At 38.4% G+C, this 17,840-nt stretch overlaps 1 protein-coding gene across 1 annotated transcript in view; it reads right to left on the bottom strand.

Moving 5' to 3' along the window:
- Window positions 1-17,840, bottom strand: part of LOC150080121 (homeobox protein PKNOX2-like) — a 185,829-nt gene that overhangs the window by 3,556 nt on the left and 164,433 nt on the right. The window contains exons 9-10 of the mRNA XM_090380620.1: window positions 2,795-2,871; window positions 1,278-1,525 (exon numbers count right to left, since the gene is read on the bottom strand). Of these exons, the coding sequence (XP_090236746.1) occupies window positions 1,278-1,525; window positions 2,795-2,871 (325 nt within the window). The remainder of the gene's footprint in view (window positions 1-1,277; window positions 1,526-2,794; window positions 2,872-17,840) is intronic.

Genomic DNA, 17,840 nt, shown 5'->3' on the forward strand with positions numbered 1-17,840 from the left:
GTGTATGAAAAAAGACTCAGCCAATGCTAGTGAAAATCTTTTCACATGCTCTGTAGATCGACAAAATGCACTTCCTTTTCCAGTATTGTCGGTATCTGATGCATACTACAAAAGAAACATGTATGCCTATAACGTGGGAATCCATGATTTAACAAATAACTTGGGTTATTTCTATGTATGGGAAGAAACTCAAGCTGCAAGAGGATTACAAGAAATATTCCTTTGCTTGCTAAAGCCCTTCCAACAGTACTGTTCCCAGAAAAGACAATCTTTTCAGATACGTGCAGCAGCCAAAACCAAAACATTAAAATAGCATTATCGCTAATGAAATATGTGCAGAGGAATTATATTAATGCTGAAATTATTGAGCAGAAATTTCTTGAATCTGGGCATTCATTTCTGCCTAACAACAGAGATTTTGGCTCAGTGCAATTATCAGCAAAGAAGAAAACCACTTGCATCCTTAATGATTGGTAGGCAATAATGGCCAAAGTAAGAAGAATGCAGAAATTCATTGTAAGTCAGATTGAACAGACGGACTTTCTCTCCACAGCATCACTTGAGAAAGCTCTTACAAAGCTGAAAAAGACTCCAATAAGGACGATATTCAACAAGATTGACCATTTCAAAGTTCATGATATTATGGTGATGAAATTATGAAGCAGGCCACTTTCCCTTGGAATTGTTAAACAGCCTTTGCTGTATACAGAGGGAAGAAAGATTTCAGCACTGAAGAAAAGAGACTTGCTTGATTTACTAAAATTCATACCACTAGTGCATCGCCCATTCTTTCAAACCATTCTGATGGGGGCACCTACCAATGAAAATGATTCTTCAGATGAAGACAGCAGCCTTGAATTTTGAAAATTGTGTAATTGTGAAAAATGTAATTGTTTGACAATAAATTGTTTAAAAAATTAATTAATTTAATTTTTTTTAAATTTTGTACTTTTTTTTTTGGCAAATATAAATTTGTTAATTCCACAATAAATCTATATTGAGAAAAAATTATTTTCAGTGTAATGTGATTTTTCAACTGAACCTAATGTTTTTGTTTTTCACAAATAGAAAAAATGGACTTACCACTTGTGAACCAACCAGTGAAAGGTTACTCATAAGAAAATATAAGTATGTGACAGCAATAGAAGAAAAAATGTGGTTTAATATTCAACATACCAATAAACACGTGGATTGGATTAATTTTCATACAACTGCATAAGAATGACCACCCTTTTTAATTTCAGATTAAAACTATGTGAAAAGTGGAAAACCTTTACCTGAAGTTCCTGCCTGAGAATCCATTTGACTGCTTCCTTGTATATGATCTTGACTGGCACTAGGACTGAGATTAGGTTGGTTCTGGTGTTGATTTGGAATCTGTGGTTGAATAGAGGCAATGTTTTCTGGCCAAAACCTTTGTACTGGACGTGTGGATTGTGTTTTTGTCTTTTTGGCTTTGTGATTTGTGTCAGGATTACTGGCATCTAACATTGGTTGTAGTATCCGTCGGCGGGCATTAATAAACCTACATTTGATAATGAATAGAAAAGGAGAGAGTTCATATATTTTATATAGAAAACAATCTGAAAAAAATATTTTAAAAACATCCAAGGTTTTAAACTTTGATAATGATACTCCATATTTCTGAAAGTACAACCTGAAAGTTTCAGTTATAGTAGCATAAGTATTAGAATATTTTGTAAAAATTCTGAAATACACAGTCTAAATGGCACATTAATCAAATATAAAAGTGGAGTACTATTTAAATGCAGGTATTGAAATAGCTTAAAATAAAATGATCACATTGTTAATTTTTCTGTCTTTACTGCTAGAGGACAGTGTTTCCTTCTCCTGTAACAGTGACAGAACTTGGGTTTACGGCTCTTTAGAAATGACTACGTTATCCACATGTTAACTTAAAGTAGCTAATATTGTTTTTAATTGAATAACATCATCCAGTAGGTGAATCTATTATTCATTAAAAATTTGAAGGCACTGTTTTAAAACTATTTGGTATCATCATCAGACAACAGGTAGTCTCAATTAATGATCCTGCACTGACGGTGAATAAACGTATTGAACATAAACAAGGAGCCAAATGGTATTCAGAGAAAAACTTCCGATTGTAAACATAACTTTCATCATGTGAAAATAAAATCCATATTGGTAGGCAGCATAGACCTAGTGCATTAATCAAATACAGAAGTGGGGATACTATTTCATTGCAGGTATTGAAATAGTTTGAAAGAAAATGCTCATGCTGCATTCACTTTTCTGTCTTTACTAGGTGATGTTATTCAATTAAAAATTATGTTACTTTAGGTTGACTCATGGAAAATGATGTAATTTCTAACATCAGTCAGAGGAGGGGCAACACTGTTCTGCAGCAGTAAAGACAAAAAAATGAACTCAGTGTGACCATTTTCTCTCAAACTATTTCAATAATACCTATGTTGAAGTAGTATTCCACTTCTATATCTGATTAATACAGTAAGTCTACACTGCCTACCAACAGGAGTTTTATTTTCACATAACAAAAGTTGTTTTGAATCAGAGGTTTTTCTTCAGTACACCACTTGGCACAAGGTAGTGAATAAATGTATTGAATAAAGTTGAAAGCTAAGTGAGGTCAATGTGTGTTAATCAACGAATTTTTAATTGTATATAAAACTTACTAAATAAACTCAGCAATAAAAAGAACTGATTAATCCTACTGAAGACATAATTTTAAAAGATAAAAAATTTATTTTCATAGAGAAAAATAATGTATAATGTAAGTATGTAAACATCTTACCAGTTATTAACCTGTAGGAGTGTTAAACTGGTCTGAGCAGCAATCTGTCTTTTTTCATCTTCTGTTGGGTATGGGTGCTGAAAAATAAAATATTTTTGTGGAAATTAATGTAACATATTTGAAATTATAAATATTTACAATCAAGACAACAATTCAGGCCTTGGGTACCGATTTTGTTTTCCAAATTTATACGTTCACCCACTAGTGATGATTATTATGGGGGATGAGGTGTTAGAATTCACTGAAGACCACAACTTAGATCGAGGCCCTCCTTTAAAAAGTCCATAAACAGTGATGGTATAGGTTGCAATTCTACTTCTTGTATTGGTAACAATGGATGATTCTTAAAGAAGGCATCTTGAGTGGGCTGCACAGCTATCTTGCATTTCTCATTAAGAATGATGCAGCAACTGGTACCATTCATAACACCCTCCCCTAGAATTTCTAATGCATTTGAATTTTTGTTTAAAGTGTCAGAAAGAATTTTTTTTTGGGAGCATTCTATCAAGAACAACTTCTTGATCATCTTTTTTTGTATAATTTCTGTTGGTTCCTTGAGTTCTTCTATGCTCAAACTCTTTCCATTAGAATTCAACAGCTCATGTACATTGGTTATATCAACTTCATTAAATACAGCTTTTCTAGCCTGAGTGACAATTTCATTGGCAAACTATTTGGGTAATGTCACAGTCTGCCAAACCATGATCTACTCCAGGACTTCCTTTTTTCCAAACACCTTTCAAACACTTCAAGGAAACATCTTTCCAATATTCTCAATGCTGTTCATAATGTCATAGTTCTTCCAATAATCTTTAATAGCCTCTTTACCCTTTACATCAATAGCTCTGAATAGGCAAGCCACTGAGTTCTTGCAGTAACATGGGCTTGAAAACAGCAATGAATCCTTGGTCGTCCATTGTTTGAAAGAGCGCCATCATATTTGGAGGTAAGAATTCAATTTTTACTTTGAGAGAGGATTGCATATCTCCAAGTTGTGAAAGTGATCTAGTGCATTATTCAGAAGTAACAAGACCTTTTTTTTTTTTCCTTGAAATATTCCAACACACTAGGACAAATTTTTTTAAAAAACCACCACTTTGAAAAATTATTACCCAGGCCTTTCAGTTAGACCTGTATATTACAGGAAGATGTTCATTTACATAATCCTTCATAACACTAGGATTTTCCAACTACCCTAATAAGTTTAAGCCTTAAACTGCCTGTGCATTAGACCACAGCAGGGATCTAACTGCCGATCACACAAGCACAATGATCTGTAATAGAGCCACAGAAAAGGTTCGACAGGCAAAGGCAGTTTATGAGAAATCACTAGCAAACAGAGCAAAGAGGGGAGATAAGGAATTCTTCACATATATACATGCTAAGAAGAGCAGGCCAAACCAGATCAGACCTTTACATAAGGGAAAGGGGATAGTATCAAATACACCAGCTGCCGTTGCAGATGAACTCAACAGTTATTTTGCCTTGATATTTACAGAAGAAAAACCTTTTGTGGCAATGGGAAATTGTGGGAGCGAAGTTGAAAAATATGTAATTAATGATATTGAAATTTCGCAAGATTATTTAATGAAAACACTTTCGAGCCTACAGGCCAGTAAGGCTCCTGGAGTTGATGGAATATACCCTATAATCTTAAGAGAGGTGGCAAGTGAGTGCATTGAACTATTGACGCTAATTATGTGAGCATCACTAGACTCTGGGGAGATTCCGTTGGAATTGGAAAAGTGCCAATGTATCTCCCATACATAAGGGTGGTTCTAAGAGGAAAGTGAGAAATTATCAACCTGTCAGTCTGACTTCAATGGTAGGGAAAATCATGGAGGCAATGATCAAGGGTGGAATTCAGGATCATTTGGATAGAATTGAAATTTTCAAGGATACTCAGCATGGTTTTGTAAAGGGAAAATCATGTTTAACAAATCTGGTTTGCTATTTTGAAAGGGTCACTCGTGAGCTGGATTTAGGGAATAATTTCGACATTGTTTATTTAGATTTCAGCAAAGCTTTTGACTCAGTCCCACATGAGCGGTTGCTTTATAAGCTGGAACAGGTTGAAATCACTGGGAAAATCCTTAGATGGATATCAAGATGGCTTCAGGGCAGGAGGCAGAGGGTTGTGATAAATGGTTATTCCTCAGATTGGGTTGATGTAAGAAGTGGGGTTCTCCAAGGATCAGTGTTAGGACCACTGTTGTTTTTAATTTTCATAAACGACATTGATGAAGGGATAGAGCTCGTGATGTCTAAATTGCAGATGATGTTAAAATTGGTAGAGTAGCTAATGATCACTGTCAAGCTGAGCTTCTTCAGAGAGACCTAGATAGACTTCAGGAATGGTCAGAAAAATGGCAGCTATGCTTTAATCCAACAAAGTGTAAGGTATTACATCTGGGAAACAGTAATCCCAAAATAACTTATTCACTTGGTGGAGTTCAACTAAACCCAGTACTGGAGGAAAGGGACTTGGGTGTTACAATACGGTCAGACATGAAATTCTCTGAGCATTGTAAACAGGTTGCAAGGAAGGCCCATGGTGTAATATCGATGATCTATCGAACTTTTGCAAGTAAAGATAGGGACGTGATAATCCCATTTATATAAGGCTTTTGTTAGACCACACTTGGAATACTGTGTTCAAGTATGGAGACCGCACCTAAAGAAAGACATCGAGCTTCTTGAAAGGGTGCAAAGACGGGTAACTCGCCTGGTGAGATCGGCAAAAGGGCATCCTTATGAAAAATGACTTTGAATATGTGGGTTACAGAGTTTGGAAACTAGACACCTTAGAGGAGATTTGATTGAGGTGTTTAAGGCTCTGAGAGGCATCAGTAAAATGAACGAGGACGAAATTTTCAAGATTATAAATGATGCTAGAACTAGGGGACATAAATTCAAGTTAAGGGGGAAATGTTTAGATTGGACTGCAAGAAGTTTTATTTTAGCCAGCGAGTTATAAATTACTGGAATAAGTTGCCTACATGGGTAGTAGAGGTTGGGAAAATTCAAAGGTCATCTGGATAGTACCTTCGGGTGAGGGAAATGCATAAGATGATAGGTTTAAGTTCCTTTTATTTTATTAATTATTAGTTTGGTTTTTTTTATATCACTGTTTTATTCGTTTTTTTTTTTTTTTTTGGCTGGTGCAGCATAAGCCATAGGCTTTCTTGCACCATGTGACTAATACTAATACAATAGTGGAAGATCATATGCAGCATACTTCTATTGCACAATGCATGTTAATTGTTGAATGATATTTTCATGCATCCTATCAAAAATCAATAAGGACTTTTGAATATTCTGTGTTTAAAAGTATACATATCTTATGAATATTTTTATTGTACACCAATTAAAAGTCAAAATTAATTTAAAACAGACTAAAAAAAAAAGACTAATAAAAATTATAAAAATTAAAAAGACTAAAATAAAAATTTTCTATTCTCATATGATTTATACGAGTTAAATTTTCAGGCACAGAATTTTTAACTGGTAGTTTCGGGAAGAAAATCTTTACAAAAATATTATGCAACTCAGTTTAATCATCATTGTACAAAGCAGCTCCACAAATGTTTACTGATGCCACAAGACTATCACTCAGTATGGATTGCAGCAGATAACAAGTAATTACTGATATTTAGATTCCTGGATTCTGAGAGGATCCAATGTTGAGCCTATCACAACTTATTACATACTTTTATCTTGGTATTTACGGCAGTTATAGAATAATTCAGACTTCTGAGTTTTTTTTTTTTTTTTGTTTGAAAAAGATTCTATAATTTCAGAGGGTGCTCTAGTTGCAGAAGAGAACAGTCGGTGGATTTTTGGCTGCTGTAAAGGGATAAGTACTTTTAATTTTTACCATATTCTTCGTTAATTAACATACTACATTATGTTAATGTAGTATGTTAACAGTCTCTCCTGTTGTTAACAGGAGAGACTGCTTCTACAGGGATGGGATACACTTAAATAGAAAGGGTGCAAGAATATTTGCTGATGCTATCGAGGCAGTGTTAGGTGGGTCGGAAAACTGCTAGCTTGGGGGGGGGATACAAAGACTAACAGATTAACAGTAGCCACTAGCAGAGGTGAAAGCGATTCTAGCACTGCTTCTATTGGAATGAGCAGAAGCCTGGAAAACAAGATGCAGGATATTTCAGAGACTGCTGGGAGTCATTGCGGTACAAGTAAACACATGGGTTGTGTTAGGGTAGCTAAGAATAGGAACAGGTGCATGTATACTTGCATGTACACCAATGCTAAGAGTTTGGTAAATATATTTGATGAATTTGGGGTATTGCTCAAAGCATCAAAGGTGGATACTGTTGGGATATCAGAGACGTGGTGTCACACAGATATAAGGAATTCAGAACTAGAATTTGGGGAGTACAATATCTACAGAAAGGATAGACAGGATAGGAAAGGAGGAGGGGTTATGCTATTAGTTAAGAAATACATAAAATCCAAGGAAGTGAAGCCAGACGACATTGCTGGACAGTGCAGTGTCGAGTCAGTTTGGTGTGACATAAGCATTGGGAGATCAAAATTGAGAGTAGGAGTGTGCTATAGGCCTAATGACTCTGATGAGTATAATAAGAAACTATACTGGGAAATAGAGTGGGCCAGAAAATCAGAGAGTCTTATAATGGGGAATTTTAATTTCCCAGATATTGACTGGAATTTGTGGGTTGGTCACTCACACACTAGCAAGGCTTTTGTGGATTTATTGGATGATTGTTTTCGGCATGTTCGGGAGGCAACAAGAGGGAGTAATACTCTTGATTTGATTATCAGTAGTGATTCTTCATGCATTAAGAATCTGCAGATAAAGGAACCACTAGGTGGCAGCGATCACAGTGTGCTGAAGTGGGATTTACTCAAAGAGGTAACTACCATCAGGGGTAAAGGGAAGGGTTATTGCTTTCGTAAAGGCGACTACGATGGTCTGAGATAGTATTTAAATTCTATATAGTTGGACCAACTGATGATGTTACCAACAGCAAACTCAAAATGGGAAGCATTCAAAGAACTTATCTTGGAAGCTACTAGGCTTTACATACCAACTAAGAAATATTGTTGAAGGTTTAGGCCTAAATGGATGTCAGAGGAACTAATGAGACACATGGCAGAGAAGAAAAATGCATGGGATACATATAAATTAACACGTGACACAGAAGCCTATGATAGATATAAGTTGATCTGTAACCAAGTCACAAAGGAGGTTAGGCAGGCAAAGGCAGATTATGAGAAATCTTTGGCAAAGGATGCAAAGAAAAACAGCAAAGAGTTCTTTTCTTATGTAAACTCTAGAAGGAAGGGGATGAATCAGATTGGTCCACTTGATATCAATGGTTCAACTGTCGATGATCCTGCTCAGGTAACTAACAAACTAAATGAATATTTTGCATCGACATTCACACATGAGGAATTATTCAGCAAGGGGAATGCCAGAGGTGTATTCAACTCTGGCAGTAAGCTAGATAATCTTGTAATAACTGAGAGTAAAGTGGAGGAGAAATTGTTGAAGATAAACACAAGAAAGGCACCTGTGGTGGATGGGATCTATCCAGTTATATTAAAGGAGGCAGCAGAGGAAGTAAGCAAACCCTTAGCCGTAATTATGAGAGCTTCCTTGGACTCAGGGGAGGTACCCATAGACTGGAGAAGTGCAAATGTGACCCCAATTCACAAAGGAGGATCAAAGGCTGACACAAGTAATTATAGACCTATGAGTTTAACTTCTGTTCCAGGAAAATTAATGGAGGCACTGGTTAAAGAAGCACTGCAGGATCATCTAGACAAGACTTCAGTTAAAACTCGGACACAGCATAGTTTTGTTAAGGGGAAGCCTTGCCTGACCAATTTGTTTGGATACAATGATGCAGTCACAAAAGAGCTGGATGCAGGGAATAACTTTGATATTATATACTTGAATCTTAGAAAGGCTTTTGATACTGTTGCACATGGAAGACTGCTGCACAAATTGGAGCAGTGTGGCATTGGAGGCAAATTGCTGCTATGGATAAAGGAGTAGTTGAGGGGGAGAAGACAGAGAGTGGTAATCAATGGACACTGCTCATCGTGGACTAATGTTATTAGTGGAGTCCCTCGGGGTTCAGTGTTGGGTCCATTGTTGTTTTCTGTATTTATAAATGATATTGATGATGGTATATCAAGCTTAATGTCCAAGTTTGCAGATGAAAGAAAGGTTGGCAGGGTTGTTAAGGACACTACTGACGATATGCTGCTGCAACAGGATCTGGAAAGGTTGAGCAGATGGGCTGAGAGGTGGCAAATGAAGTTTAACATTGACAAATGTAAAGTACTACATATGGGAAACAGCAACCCCAGGTTTTTTTTTTTTTTTTTTTTTAGGAGCATTAGCAACTAAGGCCATATTGCTCCGGGATATACGGTGGTCATTCCCTGACCTTTCCGCATCCTCCGTATTTGGTGGTGACAGGCTCGAACCACGGTCTAATCAAGAAGCGTGTGCTACGCACTGCTGCTCCTTCCCACCCGGCTACGGAGGTGCCTAGCAACCACAGAGCAACGTATCAACTCTCTGGTACTACACTGACAGTGGCAGAGAATGAAAAGGACCTGGGGGTGGTTGTGCAGGCAGATATGAAGTTCTCTGAGCAGTGCAGACAGGCTACAAGAGTAGCTCATGGTGTATTGTCAATGATATACGGGAATTTTTCTAGCAGGGATAAGGAGGTGATTATTCCCTTGTATAAGGCAATGGTCAGGCCACCTAGAGTACTGTATACAGGTCTGGAGGCCTCATTTCAAAAAGGATGTAGAGCTGCTGGAACGGGCAACAAGATTAGTGAATGGAACAAAGGGTTGCTCTTACGAAGAAAGGCTTAAGTTTTGCAAATTACAGTGTCTGGAGACTAGGCACCGGCGAGGATATCTGATAGAGGTGTATACAGCCCTGAATGGTTTGAGCATGCTCAATGCTGATGGAATTCTTCCTCTTGCTCAGAATAATCACCTCGGAGGGCATAAATTCAAACTGAGGAAAGACAGATGTAGGATAGATGTGCGGAAATTTTTCTTTAGCCAGCGGTTAGTTCGTTGGTGGAACAGACTTCCATCCCTTGTTATGGAAGTTGATAGCCTAAATAAATTTAACGCTCAGCTGGACAAGTATTTCGAACGAACGGAGGGATGAAGTGGAAATTTTTTTTTTTTTTTTTTTTTTTTTTGGCTGATGCTGCATAAGCTTGCTTTCTTGCATCATATGCCTCTACTAATGCTAATGCTAAGGTTTTACAGAGATACTAAATAGGTTTAGTAGCACTCATCAGCTTCTTATTTTGAATTTAACCAGCGATTTTTGGAAGTTACGACTCCCGGTGTTGGTGCCAATATTGTTGAACTAGCCGCCATATTGTAGTCAATAAGAAATAGCAGCATAATGTATATATATCTCGAACTGATAGCATAAGGTATAAAGTAAAACTAGATAATGTAATATGAAGCACTCAATTAGGAATCTGTTAGTTATTATAGTATTATCAATTAATCAAAAATATTATTAATCTTATTAAATTTCCATCATTAATTAAATTGTATTTAAATGGAAATCATGACCAGATTAGAGCTGTGAAGCAAAGATCACAGACTAGCAAGAGTGCAGTAACACTGGGGGAGAAATGAAGGTGGTGATTCTTCAATGCATCACAGTCAAAAAATGTGTGAAATGTGAAATGTTTGCCGACCTTTCTAAAACAGGACATAATCTAGCCAAGGAGTATACCTTTGTGTGCACTAGGTGTCTAGAGTGTCAAGGAATTAGGCACCAACTCAAAAGTTCTGATGGGCATCTATGAGAGCTTGAGTTATAGGGTAAATGCCCTCAAAGAAATTAATATGAGGGGGCCCATCAAGCTCGCAGCTGCCCAGTTCAATGGCAGAGCTCACTCCTATGCATCAGGCAACATAGAGGCAATCTCCAAGGCAGAATGCACTGGTCCCAAAGGAACTAGTTATTATTGTTGACACTACTGTAAGGGAGACGGGGAATATTTTTTTTTTTTTTTTTTTTTTTTTTATGTGAACCCCAAACATGAGAGGTATTAGAACCTATAGTACTTAGTACCATGCTTGGGTTGGAGGTTGAGAAGACGAAAGAAGATATTTGTTGACATTGGACTTGAACTTCTGTAGATTGTAATTTTCAGGAAATGTGTATGAAGGAAGGCTGTTCCAGAAAACGGCAGTTGAATGAATAAATGAGGAAGATGAAAAGTTGGTTCTGTGGGTTTGAAGTTGGACAGTAAATGGATGTTGGCTGGTGGCGGCACGTGTTCGGACTGTTTTGAAAGAGAGAGCGGGAATTATAGAAGCCAATTCAGAAGAACAGTGCCAATGGAAGTATCTGTAGAAGAGGCATGCAGCAGAAACAGTGCGTCTATGAGAAAACGAGTGGAGAGACTCTGTTAGAGATGAATCATTAATTAACCTAACTGCCCTCTTCTGAATGGAATCAAGAAGCCTGAGAGAGGTTTTGGGGGCACCACCCCAGATGTGGGAACAATATTCCATGGCAGGGCGGATTTGCGATTTATACAGAGTGAGCAGCTGTTTGGAAGAAAAGTAACGCTGAGAGCGAAAGAGAAAACCAAGTTTTTTAGATGCAGAGGAAGCAATATTTGTAATGTGCTTGTGCAAGAGAAATATATCATTTTGCCTAGAAATCGGAGTGTCACTAAAGATAAGCATAGGAGCAGAAGAATCCTTTTTGCGAGATATAAGACAAGACTGAGTTTTAGAAGGGTTGAAATCAACTAAGTTGTCTTTGCCCAACTGGAGAATTACCTGAAGATCGGTATTTAAGGAATTGGTAGCAGATTTTCGAGAAGTTGAAGCTGATTGAGGAGGACAAGGTTTCTCAAAATGGAAAGTTGAATGCAATGTGCTATCATCGGCAGAACTATGGATAGGATTTCCAGTCAATGGAAGAAGGTCATTGATATACAAGAGGAAAAGAGTGGGGGAAAGAACTGAACCTTGGGGGACACCGGCATTAGTGGAGAAGTTAGAAGACCGAGAGCCATCTACCATCACCCTCAGTGAGCGATCACAGAGAAAACTGGATAACCAATTACTAAAAACAGTTGGCAAACCATAAGATGGAAGCTTGTTTAGAAGACCTTTATGCCAAACACGATCAAAAGCCTTTGAGATGTCAAAAGCAACTACTTGTGTTTCACCGAACCTTTCCATTGAATTAGTCCATAAATGGGTAACATAAGCCAGAATATCACCAGTGGATCGACACTGACGGAATCCATACTGGCGATCGTTGATCAGACGGAAGGTTTCTAGGTAGTTTAAGAGTTGGCGGTTAATTGATTTCTCCATTACTTTAGAAAGAGTAGAAGTAATTCCAATGGGATGATAATTAGATGGGAGGGATTTGTAACCCTTTTTTAGGAACTGGCTGGATATGAGCAAATTTCCAAGCAGAAGGAAAAACACCTTTGGAATAAGAAAGTGAAAAAAGGCAGCAAAGAATAGGAGTAAGTTCAGGAGCACAGGTTTTGAGAACAAGTGGAGAAATACCATCAGGACCTGGAGCTTTCTTAGCATCAAGATTCATCAAAATCCTTCTGATATCCTTTTGATGGAAGACCACAGGAGGCATTGAATGGAGCATGTTGGGAATGGTGGGAGGTGTTTTACCAAGATCATTAATACATGAGCTGGAAGAAAAATGGGATGCTAGCAGGTCAGTTTTATCCTTGGCTGAAGTGACAACAGAACCATCTGGTTTGGACAGAGGTGGGAGCAGAGATGGGCAAAAGTTGCGGCCAATAGCTTTGGCAAGAGACCAGAATGCTCGGCTACCATTAGGGCAAGAAGCAAGTTTTCTACTCTTAGCCTGTTCAAACTCTAGTTTGAACTGATTAATAACTGCTTTACAATTGTTGCGAGCTTTGGCGTAAGCAGAAAACGAAACTGAAGAATTAGAAACAAGCCAATTATTACGATATGCAACATTCTTCTCTTGAACAGCCTTAGCACATTTATTGGAAAACCAAGGTTTAGATAAAGGACGAGATTTTAAAGTGGAGTGTGGGATAAAGGATTCCATTCCTGCAAGAATAATTTCACTGACACGATCTGAGCAAACGTTAACATCAGAAGTTTTCAAACAGTAATCCGACCAAGGAAAAGAAGAAAAGAAGTCTCGCAGGTCATCCCATTTTGCATTCTTGTAATGCCAAACAACACGAGGTTGGGAATAGCCATGAGATAAAGGTTCCATTGGAGAAGAGACAATCACCAAGTTGTGATCTGAAGTGCCTAAAGGACCTCTCACTTCGACCGTGTACTTAGAAGGGTTGTTTGTGAGAAAAAGATCAAGCGTATTGGCTGTATGATTAGGATTGTCTGGTATTCTTGTAGGTAAATGAACAATCTGTGCTAGGTCATTAGTAATTGCAAAAGCCTCAGCATCTCGACCTGCTGGGTCGGTGTGACTAGAAAACGGAACCCAGCTGGAGTTGCGAACATTAAAATCACCAAGGAAAATTACCTCACTGTTAGGAAAGTTGGACTGGAGAAAGTCAAGTTGCAAAGAGAGGAAGTCTAAGAGCTACAAGTGATTAGTGGAGTTGGGAGAACGGTAGAAACAACAGATGAATTTGGCACAATGAGGTAGAGAGATTTTCAGCCAGAGAAGATCAAAGAGAGGAGATTCCAAATTGCCAAGTCTCTGACAGGGAATATCAGAACAGACATATGCACAAGTACCACCTTTGAGGCGAAAGGAATCATACAGTGAATAATTTGGGCATCTGAGATGAGCAGTAGTTGGATCAACCGATAACTGAGATTCTGTCAGAAAAAGTACATGGAGTTTGGCAGACTGCAAGTGGAAATGGACATCGTTGAGATTAGAATTGAGACCACGTATATTTGTGAAATGAATTAGGAAGTCCTTGGGAGGTTTAGATCTTTTTGCAGATAAGCTTGCTCTATTAGTTTGAATATACTATGAAAGCAGGATAGGTGGAAGAGGTCCAGGGTATGTCTGCCAGGGACAAAAGTTGATGATGTCACAGAGCAGATATCATCTTTTAAGGGCACAAAAGGTGATATTGTTGTACACATTGGAACCAATGACATTAAGAGTAAGAGATCTGCAGATTTACTCAACAAGTACAGGTCAACGTTGAAAAAAAGTCATTAGGGTTGAATGTGAAAGTGTCTGCAATTCTGCTCAAACACGATAGGAGGGAGTATATGATGAGAGCCTTGTCAATCAATTCGGCCCTGGAGAGGTTGTGCAAGGCTCAAGGGGGTAGAATTTTTTTCAGCCTGGTCTGTGCTTGTTGACAGGAGAGACTGCTTCTACAGGGATGGGGTACACTTAAACAGAAAGGGGGTGCAAGAATATTTGCTGATGCTATCGAGGCAGTGTTAGGTGGGTCGGAAAACTGCTAGCTTGGAGGGGATACACAGACTAAAAGGTTAATAGTGGCTGCAGGCATAAGCAAAAGTTATTCTTGCACTGCTTCTATTAGAATGAGCAGCAGCCTGGAAAGCAAGGCAATGGAGATTTCCAGGACTGCTAGGAGTCATACTGGAACAAATAAATACATGGGCTGTGTTAGGGTAACTAAGACTAGAAACAGGTGCATGTATACTTGCATGTACACCAATGCTAGGAGTATAGTTAATAAATTTGATGAGCTTGAAGTGCTAGTCAAGACATCAAAGGCAGATATTGTTGTGATATCAGAGACGTTGTGCCAACAGACATAAGCAGTGCATAATTGGAATTTGGGGAGAACAATGTGTACAGAAAGGATAGACAGGACAGGAAAGGAGGAGGAATTATGCAGTCAGTTAAGAAACACATAAAATCTAAGGATTTTATGTGTTTCTATAGTTACTTGTGTCACCTTTTGAACACCCTTTTTTTGGCATGGGTGGACAATGCAACGTTGAGTCTGTTTGGTGTGACATAAGCACTGGGAAATAAAAAATGAGAATAGGTGTGTGTTATAGGCCTAATGAATCTGATGAGTATGAGGAGCAATTGGGTGGAGAAATAGAGTGGGCCAGTAAATCAGAATGTCTTATAATTGGGGATTTTAATTTTCCAGATATCGAATGGAACTTGTGGTTTGGTCACTAGCACACTAGTAAGACTTTTGTGGATGACTGTTTTCTACAGCAGCATGTTCGACAGGCAACCAGAGGGAGTAATACTCTTGATCTGATTATCAGCAGTAATTATTCATGCATTACGAATTTGCAGATAAAGGCACAACTGGGTGACAGTGATCACAATGTACTGATGTGGGAATTACTTAAAGATGTAACTACCATCAAGGCTAAAGGGAAAGGCTATTGCTTTCTTAAAGGTGACTACAGGGGTCTCAGACAGTTTTTAAGTTCTGTACAGTGGGATCAACTGATGTTACCAATGTTGAATTCTAAATGGGAAGCCTTCAGGGACTTAATTTTGGAGGCTACTAGGCTTTTCATTCTAAGAAATACTGTTTAAGGTTTAGACCTAAATGGATGTCAGATGAACTAATGAGACATGTGGCAGAGAAGAAAAATGTATGGGATGCATATAAAGTATCAGGTGACACAGAAGCCAATGGCAGATATAAACTAGTCTGTAATCAAGTCACAAAGGAGGTAGTAGTAGTGGTAGTAATAGTAGTAGTAGTAGTAGCATGTGATGCAAGAAAGCAAGTGTATGAGCTTATGCAGCATCAGCCAAAAAAAAAAAAAAAAATATCACACCATTCCCTCCAAATGCCTGTCCAGTTCCTCCTTAAATTTATTCAACCTATCAACTTCCACAACGACAGATGGAAGTTTGTTCCAGCAATTAACCACCCGCTGGGTAAAGGCAAATTTCTGCACATCTATTCTACATCTGTCCTTTCTTAATTTGAATTTATGCCCCCTTAGGTTCGTAATCTGAACAAGTGGAAGGATCCCATCAGAATTCAGCATGCTGAACCCATTCAAGGCCTTATACACCTCAATCAGATCACCGCGCAGGTGCCTAGTCTCCAGCCACTGCAATTTGCAGAACTTAAGCCTCTCTTGATAAGAGGATCCCTTCATTCCCCTCACCAATCTTGTTGCCCTTCTCTGTACACGCTCAAGTAAATCTACATCCTTCCTAAAATGAGGCCTCCAGACCTGTACGCAGTACTCAAGGTGTGGCCTGACCATTGCCTTATACAGAGGGATAATCACCTCCTTTTCCCTGCTAGCAAAATTCCTATATATCATTGACAAAACCCCATGACCTGCCCTGGCAGCCTGTCTGCATTGCTCAGAAAACTTCAATCTGCCTGCACAATTACTCCCAGGTCTTTTTCATTTTCTACCACCTTAAGTGTAGTACCACACAGTTGGTACGTTTCTCTGGGGTTACTTCTACCCATATGCAGTACTTTGCATTTGTCAAGGTTAAACTTCAGTTGCCACTTCTTAGCCCATCTGCCCAAATTATCTAGATCCTGTTGCAGTAGCACACTGCCATTACTGTCATTAACAACCCTGCCAACCTTTGTATCATCTGCAAACTTTGACATTAAGCCTGATATACCTTCATCAATATCATTGATAAATATACAAAACAACAGTGGACCTAACACCGAACCCTGTGGGACCCCACTAATAACATTAGTCCAAGAAGAGCAGCACCCATTGATTACCACCCTCTGTCTTCTCCCACTTAACCATCCTTTTATCCATTGTAGCAACTTACCCTTAATACCATTCTGCTCCAATTTGTACAACAGTCTTCCATGTGCAACAGTGTCAAAAGCTTTCCTGAAATCCAAATATATGATATCAAAATTATTTTTTGCATCCAGTTCCTTTGTAAGCACATCATAATATCCTATTAAATTTGTCAGACAAGACTTTCCCTTAACAAACCCATGTTGTGTCTGAATTATTGCTGCAGTTTTGTCTAGATGATCCTGCAATGCATCTTTAACCAGGAACATTTATTTTACCAGGAACAGAAGTTAAACTAACTGGTCTGTAATTACTCGTGTCACCCTTCGATCCCCCTTTGTGAATTGGGTATACATTTGCACATCTCCAGTCCGTGGGAACCTCCCCTGAGTCCAAGGACGCTCTCATAATTATGGCTAAGGGTTTGCTTAGTTGCTTTGCTGCCTCCTTTAATATAACTGGATAGATCCCATCCACCCCAGGTGCTTTTCTTACGTTTAACTTCAACAATTTCTCTTCCACTTTGCTCTCAGTTATTACAAAATCATTAAGTATCCTGCTACAATTTGATAACCTTCTGCCATTTTCAAACCTTAATAATTCCTCACGTGTGAATGTAGATGCAAAATACTCATTCAGTTTGTTTGCTATCTGAGCAGGATCATCAACAGTCGAACCATCGATGTCAAGTGAACCAACCTGATTCATCCCCTTCCTTTTAGAGTTTATATAAGTAAAGAAATCCTTGCTGTTTTTCTTAGCATCTTTTGCCAAGGATTTCTCGTAATCTGCCTTCGCCTGCCGAACCTCCTTTGTGACCTGATTACAGACTAACTTATATCTGCCATAGGCTTCTGAGTCACTTGATAATTTATATGCATCCCACGCATTTTTCTTCTCTGTTACGAGTCTCATTAGTTCATTTGACAACCATTTAGGCCTAAACCCTGAACAATATTTCTTAATCGGTATGAAACTTTTAGTAGCTTCCACGATTAATTCCTTGAATGCTTCCCACTTAGAATTTACTGTTGGTAACATCTTCAGTTGATCCCACTGTACAGAATTTAAAAACTGTCGGAGACCACTGTACTCGCCTTTACGGAAGCAAAAACCCTTTCCTTTACCCCTGATGGTAATTAAATCTTTAAGTAAATCCCACGTCAGTACACTGTGATCACTGCCACCTAGTGGTTCTTTTATCTGCAAATTCCTAATACATGAATGATCACTGCTGATAACCAGATCAAGAGTATTACTTTTTCTGGTTGCCTCTCGAACATGCTGCTGTAAA

Source organism: Mastigoproctus giganteus, chromosome 9 (genome assembly GCF_048544385.1).
Source record: "Mastigoproctus giganteus isolate SK-2022 chromosome 9, ASM4854438v1, whole genome shotgun sequence".
Classification (NCBI taxonomy): Eukaryota; Metazoa; Arthropoda; class Arachnida; order Uropygi; family Thelyphonidae; genus Mastigoproctus; species Mastigoproctus giganteus.